Source organism: Protopterus annectens, chromosome 9.part0 (genome assembly GCF_019279795.1).
Source record: "Protopterus annectens isolate FY-2018-M chromosome 9.part0, PAN1.0, whole genome shotgun sequence".
NCBI lineage: Eukaryota > Metazoa > Chordata > Ceratodontiformes > Protopteridae > Protopterus > Protopterus annectens.
In genome coordinates this window covers 1946910677-1946926252 of record NC_056743.1, presented here as the reverse complement: position 1 = coordinate 1946926252, position 15576 = coordinate 1946910677, and the positions used below count along the sequence as shown (strand labels likewise).

General features: G+C 43.5%; 1 protein-coding gene across 1 annotated transcript in view; it reads left to right on the top strand.

The window, feature by feature from the left end:
- TNPO2 (transportin 2) overlaps positions 1 to 15576 on the top strand; it is a gene marked incomplete in the record, with an annotated part of 2382582 nt that overhangs the window by 190423 nt on the left and 2176583 nt on the right. Inside the window, 2 exon segments of the mRNA XM_044084755.1 lie at positions 13774 to 13923; positions 14690 to 14796. Of these exon segments, the coding sequence (XP_043940690.1) occupies positions 13774 to 13923; positions 14690 to 14796 (257 nt within the window).

Sequence of the window (15576 nt, the reverse complement as noted above, 5' to 3'; positions counted from 1 at the left end):
TGTATATTTATGTGTGTGTATATGTGTATATATTTATATTCTGTATATGTATTTATGATTCTGATGCAGAGGAATTTCATTCCCTCTGCTTCCCCTCCAGAAGACTTTTTCTTTGGTGAAACTCTGCACACCCTTGGAGAGCATTTCTGCTGGGAGAGCAAGAGACTCTGGGAATTTTTAAGCTTACCTTAGCACAGACCTCTAGCTATCCCTCCTGTTCTGGAAATTGTAGATGTCTTCTTGGAATCCAGCCTTACCCCTGATACTTTGCCTCCAGCTCCCAGGAAACCTGACCGGTACTATAGAGTGCCTGAGTCGCACAAATTCCTTTTTAACATTCCTACTGTGGATCCAGAGACCATTTCCCAGGGATCTAAAGGCATTAAGGCTACAACTGCCAAAAATCTTACCCTTTTCGGACAGGGATTCTAGGGCTTCAGACAGATGGGGTAAAAAGGTGTACACCTCTGCTACTCATGCCATTAGGGCTTTAAATTGCCAGTTTCCGTAAGTGAAATTATCAGCAGCATATTAGGGAGCTAATTAAAGAATTTTTTTCCTGACTGCAGAACACACATTTGCCAGAGTTAATGCATTCTGCTAGCCAAGTTGGTAAACATACTTTGCAATGTGGGTTTGATGCCTTAGAAGCATCTTGCAGGGCTGCTGTCTCTGGGTCTGTTAGAAGGCATGCTTGGCTTAAGGAACAGAACATGCCAGATCATGTCAAAGCAAAATTACTAGATACATCATTAAATCAAGAGCATCTGTTTGGCAATAAAGCACAAGTCGTCAAAAGGATGGAGGAGAAAGCTAAATCTATGCAAACTTAAATTTCGTACAAGTACAGCCACCTAGATTCAGTAGGCATTGGCCTTCAAAAAACTGGTCCTTTCCAGTCCCTTCCAGACCTTCAGTCCAAGCCCAGGGGCAGCACACCAAGACTTGAGTTTCAGGTTATGCACAGATTTGAGCATTGGAGTGCTCCCACGTCCAAAACAGGGAGTAGTAAGCTGCCATACTATGGTAAAATTGCACAATAACTTGTCCTTAACTCCTCCAAGCTTTGCCTAAGTATTGCACTTTTATGTGGGAAACTTGTCCTGCATGCCAAAAACTGGGAATAAATTACCCAAGACAGATGGGTCTTCAGCAGTTTCCCAGGGATACAGATTCCACTTCCACTCACTCCCAACCCTAAGTGGATGGCCAGACCTCCCCCCAAACCAGTGGACAGAGGCCCAGAAGCAAGAACTTTCTTTTCAGTATCAAGGCTATTCAACCTGTCCCAGCAGAACAAAGGGGACAAGGCTTTTATTCCAGACTTTCTGGTTCCCAGTAAGTAAAACTCTTGGCGTCCTATCCTGGACCTGTCTATTCTCAACACCTTTCTGGTGGTTCTAGAATTCAAAATGCTAACTCTCTCCCAAGAGCTGCTCCCTCTGCTAGCCAGGGGCTCCTGGCTAGCAACCCTAGACTTAAACGAAGCTTATCTGCACATACTCATAAGGGAATCTTGCAGGAAATACCTACGCTTCAGAGCAGGCTCTATACACTCAGTTCTTTGTACTTCCGTTTGGCTTGTCTACTGCGCCCTGGGTATTCACAACAAAGTGCCTAACTCCAGCCATTGCATATCGCAGGCAGAGGAGAATTCAAATTTACCCATACTTGGACGATTGCCTTATTCAGGCAGTCAGGAATTGCTACTTCAGCACCTGACATTTGTAAAGAGACTTCTAACTTCACTGGGGTACACAATCAACAAAAAGAAATCACAGCTGGTACACAGCGAACGGACTGTTTTCCTGAGGGCAAGCTTGAACACAACTTCCCAGATGGCATTCCTCACTCCAGCGAAACCAATTTGACAAACTACTTCAATCTACTTTCCACCAAAACATGGCTATCTGCAAGAAAAATACTGCAAGCCCTAGGGTTCATAGCCTCTTGCATTCTACTAATTCCATATGCAAAATTGCTTATGAGGAAACTTCACTGGTACCTAAAGTCTCTGGTGTCAACATTCTCAGGACCCGGAAACAATTCCTATTTTTCATTGCCTAAGGACAGAGTTCCTTTGGTGGGCAGAGGCCTGCAACCACAACAAGGGACTCCCTTTCACTCTACCCCCTGCCGCCCAAACCTTAACACTCATCAGACTATGCATGGGTGGCTCACATGGCAGGGCAGTGCATTCAGGGCAAATGCACCTGCATATCAATCAAAAAGAAGTAGCTGTATAGAATTCTGTCACAGCCTTCAAAGACTGTATTCTTCCTGGACAAGTATTGGTAAAGACGACACCACAGTAATGTGGTACATAAGCAGGGGGGGTGGGGGCATTCCTACCCACTCTGCAGATTAGCCATGTCTCTGTGGAGCACAGCCTTGAGCAGCCAAGTGCACCCACACGCTCAATTCCTGCCAGGCAACTAAATTCACTGGCAGACAACTTGTGCAGAAATCTCATGGACCCAGACGAGTGGAAACTGGAACCCAAAATATTCAAGCTTTTGAGGGACAGGTGGGGGGACACCAGATTTGTACCTTTTTACTTCTCAGAACTATCAAGTGAGCAAATACTGCACCAGAACTCCCCACAGCCAAGCTTGGAAGGTGGATGCCCCGTGATTTGCCTGGGAAAGCCTCTGTCTGCCTTTCCCCCTCCCCTTGAAGGTTCTACTAAAGATCAAACAGGACAAGCTTGATTGCTCCCGACTGGTCACGCCAGCACTGGTACCCTCTTTTGCTCAGCCTGTCAGTGCTACAACCAGGGTACCTGCCTCAGACTCTTCCCTGCTGTACCAGCAGGCGGGCCAGATTCTGCACCCTCTGCTACAGACCCTGAACCTTGCAGCCTGGCTAATCCCCTGAACTCATCACCAGCAACTTTCAGTAAGCAGGTGCTGGATGTCATCTTGAGGCAAGGAGGCCTAGTACTAGAAAATCCTATTCGGTGGAAAAGATACTGTTCCTGTATCCAGTCTCAGGGAATAGACACAACTGTGCCCAGCTTACCTCATGTACTATTACTTAACAGAAATTATCCACAAAGGCCTATTTTTCTCCAACTTCATGCTCTGCCATCTCAGCTGATTATAATACTGAGCCAACCCTTTTCTCTCATCCTCTGGTAAAACGGTTCCTGAGAGGAGCCAATTATTTAAGACCTTCCCAGGAAAGCTCCCACTCCAGCCTGGGACCTTTACTTTGTATTGGAAAAGCTCACGCTTTCGCCCTTTGAACCTGCTGCCACAGCAGTTGAAATTCCTCTCATGGAAAACAGCTTTACTTCTAGCAATCCACTTCAGCAAGAATTGTCTGAACTGCATGCCCTTATGGCAGAGGAACCCTTCATTATCTTCCATGCAGACAGGATTTCTCTCTGGGCTAACCCATCCTTTATGCCCAAGGTGGTGACTAGTGTGGCTTTAAACCAGTCCATTCATTTGCCAACCTTCTTCCCCTAATCCTCAGAATAAAGGGGAAGGAATCTTTTATTCCTTGGACGTGCACAAGCAGTTTAGGTTCTATTTGGACAGGACTAAACCTCTCAAAATCTGACCAGCTGCTAGTTAGCTTTACTGCAGGGGTAGAGGGCAATGCAATTTCAAAGCAAACCATTTTTAAATGGATAGCGCACTGCAATCATTTCTGCTACAGACACCATGGGAAACTTACCCCACAGGGGCTCAGAACACATTCTACTAGGGCTACATCTATCTCTACAGCATTTCTCAGGAGTCCCCACCAGGGACATCCTGGAAGCTGCAACCTGGAGCTCTGTACATACTTTCACCAAGCATTACCACCTTGCCTATCTTTTCTAAATCCGGAGCTGGATTTGCCACAGTAGTCTTACAGGGCCTGATTGCCAACCCTAATGCTCAACTACCTCCACCGTTCCTTAGCTTTGGGAATCAACCAGTGTGTGATGACTGCAAAAGTGAAGCACTAAGAACATAGTACAGTTGTGTACCCAACATAAATGTAGATGTTGGTGTTTTCACTGTTGCAGTCCTGGTTACCCTCCCTCCAGCCCCCTGATTTCTTTGCTTTTACCTATCCTTTGTAGTTTGGCATATCTTATACCATGTGTATTTGCTTTTTGCTGGGGGTGTTCCATACCCTACAATTGCTTCCTATTTTGAGGGCACCTGACATCTGGGGCAAGAGAAACTGATGTAATGGTGTCTGCTTGTTTTATACCCCCTGACGTCATTGAAGATGCGACAGCATCTGACGCAGAAATCTGAAGTCTGGTACTCAGGCTGGCTGAGGGCTATCTGCAGGCAGATAACCCAAATGTGACGACTGCAGCAGTGAACACTTTCTAACATCTACATTGATAAGTGTACACAACTGTACTTTCTCCAGAATTCAGTGAGGTGCTTTCGCACCCTCTGATGCTCTATTATGATATCTATGCAGGTCTCTACTGAGACCCTTTTGGAGTCCGGTATGCTGCAGAATTCTTAGTCTTCTGAGCCTTTGGCCATCTCTGCCCCTGTTGGGGTCGGAGCTGCGATACAGGCACTGGCTTCCATTGAGGTCTCTCATTACCAAATCTAGACAAAAAGTAACTTCTCATCCTACTACAGTTTCCCTCGGACCAGATACTCTTGGGCATAGAAGCTAGGCCACTACTAGAAAAATCTGTCTCTTGCTACCATCTTGCTCCTGCACCACCCCAAACACAAATGCTTAAAATGGCAGAGTATCTCATCTCCCTTATCAGGGGTAGTCGGGCCACAACTTCTAAAAGGAAAAGACACCTTTCTCCTGAAATTGACAGAACAGGATTCTGAGGAATCTGATTTTTCAGATTTTGAAGAGGAACAACTTCTGACTGCTTGAGGATTTAGATGCAGAGGAATCTATTCCTTCTGCCTCCCCACCAGAAGACTTTTCCTTTGAGGAAACCCTTCACACCCTCAGGAAACATTTCCAATGGGAATCTCAGGACTTCCCCCAGTCTAAGAAAATACTGAATTTCTGGACCTGCCTCATCAGACCCTTGGCCATCCTCCCTATTTTAGAAGTGGTGATTTCCATGAATCCAGTTTAGCCCCCGACACCCTCTCACCTGCTCCCAGTAAAACTGACTGGTATTAGAGTACTGGATTCTCACAAATACCTTTACAGAAATCCTGCTGCAGAGCCAGATGTCATGTATACAGGGACCCAAAGGAGCTAAGACTACTACTGCCAAGAATCCTATTCCTTCTGACAAGGAATCCAGAGCTCTGGACAGATTGGGTAAAAAAAAAATATATATATATATACACCTCTGCAACCTTGGCTGTCTGAGCACTTTTGTCAGTTCCATATGTTAAAATATCAACACACTTTGGAACTATTAAAACAAAAGATTTCAACCACTCCTGACTGCCAATTCGAAAGAGCAGATTTACTGTACTTTACTTGTCAAGTGGCCACTCAGTGTCGATAGGACGCCCTAGAAGCCTCAAGCAGAGCACCAGCGTCTGCATCTGTCATTAGGAGACACATGGATGAAGGAAAAACCTCTTCCTGATCATGTCAAGTGTAAATTAACTGATGCACCCCTGGATAATGACCACTTGTTTGGAGTAAAAGTAGAAGAGGTGCTTTAAAAAGATGGGAGAGAAAGCAAAATCTATGCTAACAGCAAGATTTCTTTCAGGTTCAATCTCCCAGGTTCAGCCGTAACTTTCCTTCCAAGCACTGCTCCTTCCCTTTGCCTAGCAGACTGGGCCAAGGTAAGCCCCACAGGGACAGACCACCCAGGCCCCTATCCCAGGGGTAGTAGAGAACCAAACAGTGGACCACTTTGCCACAAAGGCAGGAAGTTCTAAGCCATTCTTCTATGGCAAAAACTCTCAATGACTGCCTCCCCCCTCCTTTCTCCCACCAAAAGCTATGAGGAAGGCTCTCCCTTTGCAAAGAAAATTTGCTGTCTGTAACATAGGACCAATGGGTCTTAAAGTTAATTTCTCAGGGATACAAATTCTTTCAACGAACTCCGTTACAAGAGGGTACCCAGACTTGCCTCCAACTCAGTGGATAGAGGCATTGAAACTGGTCCAAACTCTCATCTCAGGAGGTAATAGAACCTGTCCCCTCAAACAGGCAAAAGCTTTTATTCCAAACTTTTCCTTCCCAGAAAAGAGGGCATTTAGCGCCCCATCCTGGATCTATCCATTCTGAATACCTCCCTAGTGGTCCCCAAATTCAAAATGCTAACTTGGCAGCTGCTGCATATGCTGACAAAAAAGGGTCAGTTAGATATTCGAATGCTTAAATGTTCATCTCTAAAGGTAGACCTTTAGAGATCTAACATTTTAAATGTTCGAATAATAAAAATTAAAAAGAAAAAAGGGTTTAGGCAGGGAGGCAAGCCCCCTGCTACTTTAACTCCGATCGCACTTCAGTGCACTACAGTGCAGGTACGGAAAATTTCCCATTCCCTACACGGTAGCGCGATTTCAGTTTGTATATTTAAGTTGTGGGGGGTGTAGGGGGCTTGCCCCCTGCTTTACACCCTGTATTTATTTTTTTTTTAATTTTTATTAATTTTCGAACACTTAAATGTTAGGTCTTTAAAGGTCGACCTTTAGAGATTCGAACATTTAAGCGTTCGAATTTCTAACATAGACCTGACCAAAAAATGCCTTGCTAGTGACCCTAGACCTAAAATATGCCTTCCTCTACATCCCTGTAAGGGAATTCTGCAGGAAATTCCTGCACTTCAGAGCAGGCTCACACTTTCAGTTCACTGAGCTACCCTTTGGCTTATCTACTGCACCCAGTGTATTCACCAAATGCTTAGCCCCGCCCATATCATTTTGCAGACTGGGAAATATACAGATTTATCCTTATCTGGACAACTGCCTCCTTCAGACAGAGCAAAGAAAAGCTGCTGCAGGACCTTTAGTCAAAACCCTCCTAACTTCCCTAGGGTTCACAATCACCAAGAAGCAATCAAAACAAACCCCCCTCCAGGAATATCCTTTTCTTGGGAGCACTGCTGGACACAGCATCCCCAATGGCCTTCCTCTCCCCAGAAAAGCAGTGCTTCCTACCTCTCTACTTTACCCAGCTGGCTTCCAGAAGTTACCTCACTGTGAGGAAGTTCCTGCAAGAATTGGGGTACATGGTATTTTACATCCTAATTCCTCTGACCAGGCTTCACATGAGGGTACTTCAGTGGTATCTAAAGGAACCTTTGGTGTCTGCACTATCTGCCTCTAGAGATCTCTCTCCTTCTGATCCTCTTTATAAGGGCCGAGTTTCTCTGGTGGGCAGGGGCCTGTACCAAGAACAAGGTCTTCCTTCATCCTCCACCCTACTGGGCAGACTATCAGACTCCTCAGACATGGTTTGGGGTGCTCACCTGGCAGGCAGATGCACTCAAGGTCTTGTGGGATGCCCAGCACCTTCCCTTACACGTCAATCAGAAGGAAATGATGGCAGCACAAAAGGCTCAGACATCCTTCAAACCCCATCTCAGGCCAGTTCTTATCAAAACAGACAACACAGTAATGTGGTATATCAACAAACATGGAGGGACCCAATCTTATCCTCTGTGCAGACTAATCATGAACCTATGGCTCAGCCTTCTCCATGGGATTGCACCTAATTGCCCAATACCTACCAATGATCAACACCCTGGCAACACCACCTAAGCTGAAACTTTTTGGAACCCACGAATGGCAGCTCCTCAGAAAAATCTTTTTGCAAGTCGTTCAGGAGTGGGTAACTCCAGAGGTGCATCTTTGCTTCGCTCCTCAACCACCAGCTGAAAAAAATTCTGTACCATGGAGTATCGCCACCTAGCGTAAAAGGTGGATGGCTTGACCTTCCTTGGAACTCAGTTTGTGTACGCATTCCCCTCTGCCTCTTATTCTCAGGGTACTGATCAAGATGAGGGAGGAGAGACCAAAGGTCATCCTCATTGCTCCAAATTGGCCAAGACAGCATTGGTACCCTTTACTACGCAGCCTGACATTACAGTTTCCCTGGATCTGAGACCTCTTGACCCAGGTGGGGGGAATGCTGCACAGAGACTTGCAGACACTCAAACTGTCAGCATGGCTAATGCTTTAAAAGCAAACAAGGGGCCCCTGTTAAGCAAACGGGTCCTAGATATCAGAGGCCAGAAGGCCCAGCACCAGAAAGCCTTATGCAGGGAATCAAAAAACATTCTGCTCCTGGAGCCAGCCCAGAGGGGGTAGTACCTCACAATCTTCCATCTCTCATCTTGAACTATGTAGTTGTTACTCCAGTAGTGGCCTCTCCTCAAATACATACTTAAGCCATGTCAGCTCATTTCGATAGACAAAGCTCCTCCTCTTACATACTTTGATTAAACAATTCCTCACAGGGGCTTCTAATATCAGACCTCCCAGAAGGCCACCCACACCAGCCTGGGACCTGAATTATGTTTTAGAAAAACTAACCTTACCACCATGTGAACCTGCTGCTTCAGCAAAATTGAGAACTCTCCTGGAAGACTGCTTTCCTACTAGCTATCACCTCAGCCAGAAGCATTTCAGATGGCTTTTCAAATGTTCAAGCACTCATGGTCATTGAGCCTTTCGTCATTTTACATGCAGGCAGGGTCTCCTGAGGACTAACCCCTCCATTATGCCCAGCATGGTATCTGATGTGACCCTTAACCAGGCCATACATCTACCCACCTTTCCTAACCCTCAAAACAAGGGGGAAAAGAATTCTGCACTAACTGGATGTGCACACAGCTCAGTTACTACCTGGACTGTATTAAACCCTTCAGAAAAACAGCTTCTTGTCAGCTTTGGCCCAGGGGCAAAGGGGGAGCCCATTTCCAAAAGTATCGCACTGTATCCATTTCTGCTACAGACCACACAGGGAAACCACCCGCATGTCTCTTCGTACCCATTCCACTAGGGCAGCCTTCACTTCCACAGCATTCTTCAGAGGAGTTCCCATCAGGGACATCTTGGAAGCTGCCACCTGGACCTCTATCCATATCTTTACAAAGCATTACCACCTACCTCTTTTCTCTAAGGCTAGGGCATAGTTTGCTTCTGCAGATCTCTCATCCTTCCACTTCTCTCCTCATCGTTGGAATCCTCCCACAGGTGATGACTGCAACAGTGAAATGCAAAGAACATAGTACAGTTGTGTGCACTTACCATAAATGTAGATGTTAGTGTATTCACTGTTGCAGCCCTGGTTTCCCTCCCTCCTTCCCCCTTGTATCCTCTTTCCTTAGGGAGACATAAGCTTCTCATGGTGGCTTTTAGCCACCAGGACCACTTTACCATATTTCTTTGTGCTTCTGACTGGTTAGGACAATAACAACTGATGTAGTGGTGTTGGCTGCCTTGCTTTAGAGCACTGATGACCTGATGTCAGACTACAGGCGACAGCTGACGCAGAAAAACATTAACTCTGGTATTCGGGCTGGCTGAGGGCTTACCACAGCAGGGATAATCCACAGGTGGTGACTGCGACAGTGAATACACTGTAACATCTATATTTATGCCAAGTGTACTCAACTGCACTTTCTGAAACTGGTCTGCAGACCCCTGGGAGGTCCAATGATTTCTAGGGAACCCCACAGGTCATTACTCTCCTAGATTTTGCATCCCCTCTCCTGCAGCATCCCAATGACACTGCGCTGTGGTGTTTTTTTTTTTTTTTTCGTTTTTAAAACTCCCACTGTGGTTATACAGTTCACCCTTGGTTTAAATAAATGTAGAGACTTAAGTATGGCTGAACAACTTAATTTTCTTGTTCTTGGCTAAGCTGCTTGCCCTGAGTTTAGATAAATAACCTACCACGTTTATGGCTAAACAGCTGCTTGTTTACCCTGTGTTTTTTCTGCCTGGCATTTGTAACTTGAAGGGAAATTTTAAGCTGTTTTCCCTCTTTATGTTGGCAAGACTGCAGAGTCTGCATGTCCTCCCTGTGGTCGCGTGGGTTTCCTCTGGGTGCTCCGGTTTCCTCCCACATCCCAAAGACATGCTGTAGGTGGATTGGAGACACTAAATTGGCCCTAGTTGCGAGTGTGCACGTGTGTGCGCCTTCTCCGGAAGGTTGGATGCTGGGCTGGCAATTTGACACCATAAAACTCACTGCCAATCATGAGCGGATAGGTGATCCGCTGTGGCGAAGCTGAAAGAAGATCATACACTTAGTGAAAGTTACAGGAGTGGATTTAGGCTGGTTGTAGGCACCAGCCTCTCCCTAGCAAAGCTGGTAAGAAGATTTTGTTCTCTCAATTCGAGCAAGAACAGAGCTGTGGTCAAAGACTCTGAATGTATATTTTTTTTAAGCTGGGCTTTAATAAATCCCACCAAAGCAATACAACTGTTCAGATTGTCGGTCTGTTTCTCAATTGTTTCTCAATTGTATTTTTTGGCAAATCATTAAGAGCTAGTCAGGAAATGGCAGACACCTGAGCTTTAAACTTTCTAAGTGGAGAAAATTCATACTAATCTCAGACTTGTTTTATCAACTAAGTTTCTAAGAGCAATATTTAAAAGGTGTCATTTTTTTTAGCTGTTATCCCCCATTATTTGTGGCTTTGTCCAGATTTCTTGCTCTAGTTAAACAGAACAGTTTAAGATGGACAATACAGCAACATACTCTTTTGATTCTCTGCTGGAGTACCTTCTCTGTGGAGTCTGCATGTCCTCCCTGCGTTCATGTGGGTTTCCTCCCATGTTGCAAAGACCTGCATCTGGAGGGTTTCTCCCTGGGCCTCTGCAAAGTAAGCTCTGTCCTAGTCAGACTTCCCCAGTAAACCAATATTAAATGGGAGGTTGAGAGGTATGGGGAGTGGTGGAAGAGCCAGGTTAGGGTGTGTGATGCCTCTCAGCTGTACAGATTTTCACAATGTCCAGTTTTTGGCCTTGTATATTTGGTCCATTCCTCAAGTCTTGACAAATCACTGGGATGATTAAAGTTACTAAAACTAAATGACCTGCATTCAAGTTTCAGACTAAATATCCTTCGTGTTCTAACAAATCGTGTTCTAGCAGCTTTTTAAATGTTGCTGTTAACTTACTGTGTCCTTAGTTTTGGTCCTTTGTCCCCCCATTATGACAAGCTTTGTCTAGATTTCTTGTGCCAAGGTTGAGAGCGGGTGTGTAAGAGGTAAGTAGCATGCCCCTCAACTGTCCATGTTTTTACAGAATGTTTTATTTTTGAGGAGCAGACAAATGGGGCAAAAATCTCAAGTTGGTAAATGAGACGTTTGAGATTTAGACCATGTCCTTTGAAAAATGCTTCCTAGCAATGCCTGTTGTAGCAATTTATTAAGTTTGAGAGCAATATTTATTATCAGTCCCTACTTTAAGCTTTGTACAGATTTTCTTGCACTAAGGGGTTGTGTGTGAAATGCCTTGGGGGTTAGCAGGTGGCTAGTTACTTGCTTAGGCTCAAGCCAGGTCATCACTAACAAGTCTTGAACCCAGGACCCTGTGCACTATCGCAGCCACATACTGCTACATCATCTGAGCTGTAAATAATCAGCCCCACCAAGTCTGGAATCCAGGAGACAGTGCACTACAATCACAGCAATGTATCACTGCACCATCTCAGCTGTTCCTTAGCTGCAGGAAAGAGCCTGAAGCCTACCTCAACTACCAAGCTGCAGTTTTTAAAGAACTGAGTTTCAGGTGCATTTTCAAGGAATTGTGAGCTTCAATGGGAAAGTTTACTGCTGCTTGTGCAGCTGTTTAGCAAATGGTTTCACTATTGTGGTATAGAATTCTAAGGCACTTTGCAAATGTGAAACAAAAATAAAAATTATTGAAAGAATTCTAAGGCACTTGTTAGTAGCACAACTGGCAGCATACTTGCATTTGATGCATAAGGCTGCGGGTTCTACTCCCACAGCATGTAGATTGCTGATGCTGTTTTTTTAAGGTGGTGGGGTGCTGCAGTCCTGAATATGTCCTTTGGATTAGATGCTTAGTAACTCTAAACCTGTTTTCAGTTTGCCATCCATTCCCTGGCCTATTGCAATATTAAGTTTACTTTTTTTAGTGTAACATACCCACAACTTATTATTCAAGGGCAGCAGGCACTGTATTTGGAGATGAAACCCGTATAAGGTTGGTTGTTTGTTGCAACCTTTTCATTAGTTGCAGATGTCTCTAATGTAGAATTCAGAGGAGTTTTCCTTCAGAGATTGTGCATATTCACTTATATTGGTGGAGTGTAATGACAGAAGCTTGAGTGGACTGTAAAAAAAAAATGTTCTGAATTGGGTAGTTTTGTCATTGGTTCATACATTTCATTGCTTACTGAAATGTTTTTAGCTGTGAAGTTAATGCATGGTCTAACAAGTTGTGGTCCGTTATACAAGGGATATAATTTAATCGGCAAGATGAAGCAAAACTTCTGCATGGTTATAAATGTATGCGAAGAGCTTGGGGCTTATGATTTGAAAATGGCCCACAGGTCGGTGGTTAGTTTTTAATTCATAACTGAGCTTAAACGTGATTTTTTTTTTATATAGGATCAAGTTCTGAGGAGGTATGCTAGTAATTTGAAGATTTTCTTGTATTATCCTGTTGGAATTTAGTTTCATAATAGCCAGAACTGTTGATAAAGCTTTCATTACAGCCCAGGTGATCTGAGTTCAGTTATTGACACTGGTGCCTGATGTGTTTTCAATGTAACTTGGCAGTATTCACAGAAGTATTAAAAAAAAAAAAAAAAAAAAAAAAAATCTAACACTTGATATCTGGAAGTGCCTTAATGCACTACTCATTGTAGAAATTAACTCAAGTGCATGTTCAGTTTCTAAAACTGTCAGATGAGCTAGTCTGCTTAATTTGTAATACTTTAAAGTAACATTTTTAAAATTCAAATCTTTTATTTATATTGACTAATGTGTGAATAGTCTAAACATCCAAAATATAGAGCCTGCCAAAATATTCTTTTTTATAAAAGGGGTCCTCCAGCTTGCAAAATTTATGAACCACTGCTATAAATCATTTCCTTTAGGTTTCAGTTTACAAAAAGATTTTTGCTTTCCATGCTGGATGGCATTGGCATGTTGAGGAAACTAGGCCATAGTCAATCTTGCATTTATTTGAGCATGTACCTTATTTGCAACATTGCTGCAGATGCAGGTACAGAACAGTTGCAGAGCCTGGCCCTAGGGGAGGCCTAGTGCTGGGCGATCTGGGATCTTAAGTTGCAGCATGTTGTGTATCTTCTAGAACTGCTTAGGCCTTTTCCTTTTTTGATCCTACAGCCGGCATATTTTTCATTGCAAGCCCTTAAGAAAATGGTGTAAAAAAAATTGAAATTGGTTTCAAGGTTGCTTTTTGGAATGGCATTATGAAAAATTGTACATGGAGAAGCTAATTTAGCAGTTTGTGTAAAATCTATGCCAAAAATTTAGCTGTACATGTAGATATTAATGGGTTTTAAAATGAGTCATGAGCAGTTATGCTAGGGTTGGTCTGCACCTTAATACTTTAAGTAAGTGGCTTTAGTTGTTTACCATTAGTTTAGAGTTTTTATAAATGCTGACTGCTTTTGAGCATCACTGCTACCTGGTCAAATCAAATACAGATGTAACTGCCTCACCACTGTTTACCTGTAGAGCATTAAATGTGTGTGAAGTTGTATCTAATGCAGTAAGGCTTGTACCTGTTGGGGGGAGGGGGTTCCCAACTTAACATCACAGTGGTAAGAACTCTTCAACATAATGTAATGCAGTATGTAGACATTTTCATAAAATGGTGTTTTGTAATGGTACTTGTACTATGTTGCCCACAGATGAACCCACGCGCTCCCTTAGTGGCCTGATCCTGAAGAACAATGTGAAGACCCATTATCAGAATTTTCCACAGGGTGTTGCAAGCTTCATCAAACAGGAATGTCTGAACAACATTGGCGACTCATCACCCCTTATCCGAGCAACAATAGGTATGGCTGTTTGAGACATTGTAATGGAATGTTGCTAGTGTTCTGCATGAAGTATTGCCAAGGTTTTATTTGCATTAAACTGCTGTGCTTACAAGTAAGTAAATTTAGGTAACCGCCTTTTCAGATGGCTTTGCAGCAGCAGTACCAAATTGTAACTTTTTTCTAGCTTGCAATTTGAAGAGTTTTCTAGTTTAGAACAACTTGTATGCTTGGTGTGATTGAGGGCAGGTCACTAAGTTGGTAGAAACTATAGTGTATAATCCTGTTCTAAACTGGCTAGGGAAATGCTTTGTCCATCTTGTTTGCAGTTGAATGTCTGTTTTCAGAAGGCTAACAGCTATATATGGCCATGCCACTTTATATAGTTACATGGATAGCCAAGACTAAGCTATAGTAGTGTAAAGTTGTGGTTCATAAAATGCATTTTAAGTGCCCAGAATAGTCTTATATTTGCAGTGTTCGTCAGATTTGTGGTTTGCTGGAAAATCATTGAGGATTGATGTAACTAACTACTAAACATTTGAGTTTCCGACTTAATTTCCTTCAGAAAATATATAATCTTTTCTAGCAACTTCAAGTTTATAAGAGAAATATTTAATCTTGGGTGTCCCCCCAGTTATTACTGTTTATTTCTTGTGTTGAAGCACTGCTCACGTTTACTTTGTTTTAACAAATTTTGTGGGGAACGTTTAACTGCAGCTGTCAAGGGCCAGGAGCGCAAAGTATTCTTGTGGTGGTCTATAAAATGTCTTGTTTTTGTTTGCAGGCATCCTTATCACTACCATAGCTTCAAAAGGTGAGCTGCAGACCTGGCCGGAATTGCTTCCTCAGCTTTGTAACCTCTTAAACTCTGAGGATTATAACACTTGTGAGGTAGGTCTTCTACAGTTTACTCAATGCTTGCATCTTCAGGGAAAGAAATTTTAAAGATACCCTTTACATTTTTTTCACGTGAGCTGTGAATGCCTGACTGAACTGTTCATGCTGTTTGAGGAGTTGGGGAGCATGGCTTGCCAACTGGTTCTCGTCTCCTCCCCCATTAGTTTTTGCTACTCATTTTCTTGAGCCTGATAGTAGCTGTGAAAGCTTTTTCTTGCATTTGTAAGAAACGTCCAAAACATTTGTGGCTTTACCTCACTTTTTCATGTGGGTGTGCCATGGTATAAAAATCATTGTTCATAAGTTTTATGCTGACCACAAAGAAATACAGTAAACGTATACAAATTCTACCATCTGTTTAAGTAATCACTACTGTGCTCACTGTATGCTTTGGCAATAATGTTCCTTGTCTTGTTTACCTCTCGTAGCACCTCCTTTAGCCACTTATCCTAAACACAAGTTTGCCCTCAAGTTGAGCTTTCCTGCTTTCCGTATCTGAGAGCAGAGCTTGTCAACTACACCTTGGCTGAAGGCTTGAGGGAAAGGGGTATGCATCTCATAGCTTGAGTAGCAAAAACATTTATCTGGTCTGCATTTGTGCAGTGTTCAGCTCCCCTGAGTGAGTACAGAGGGCTGGTTTAGGGAAGACCTGTTGAGACGGCTTGCAAATTTCTATGTTTTCTAGTAAAAGGAGATGGAACACTTCTCCCCACCCTCAGTTGCCTGAGGGAGTTGCTCCTGAGACTCTGAAGAGGAGCTAACTTGTGTAGACTG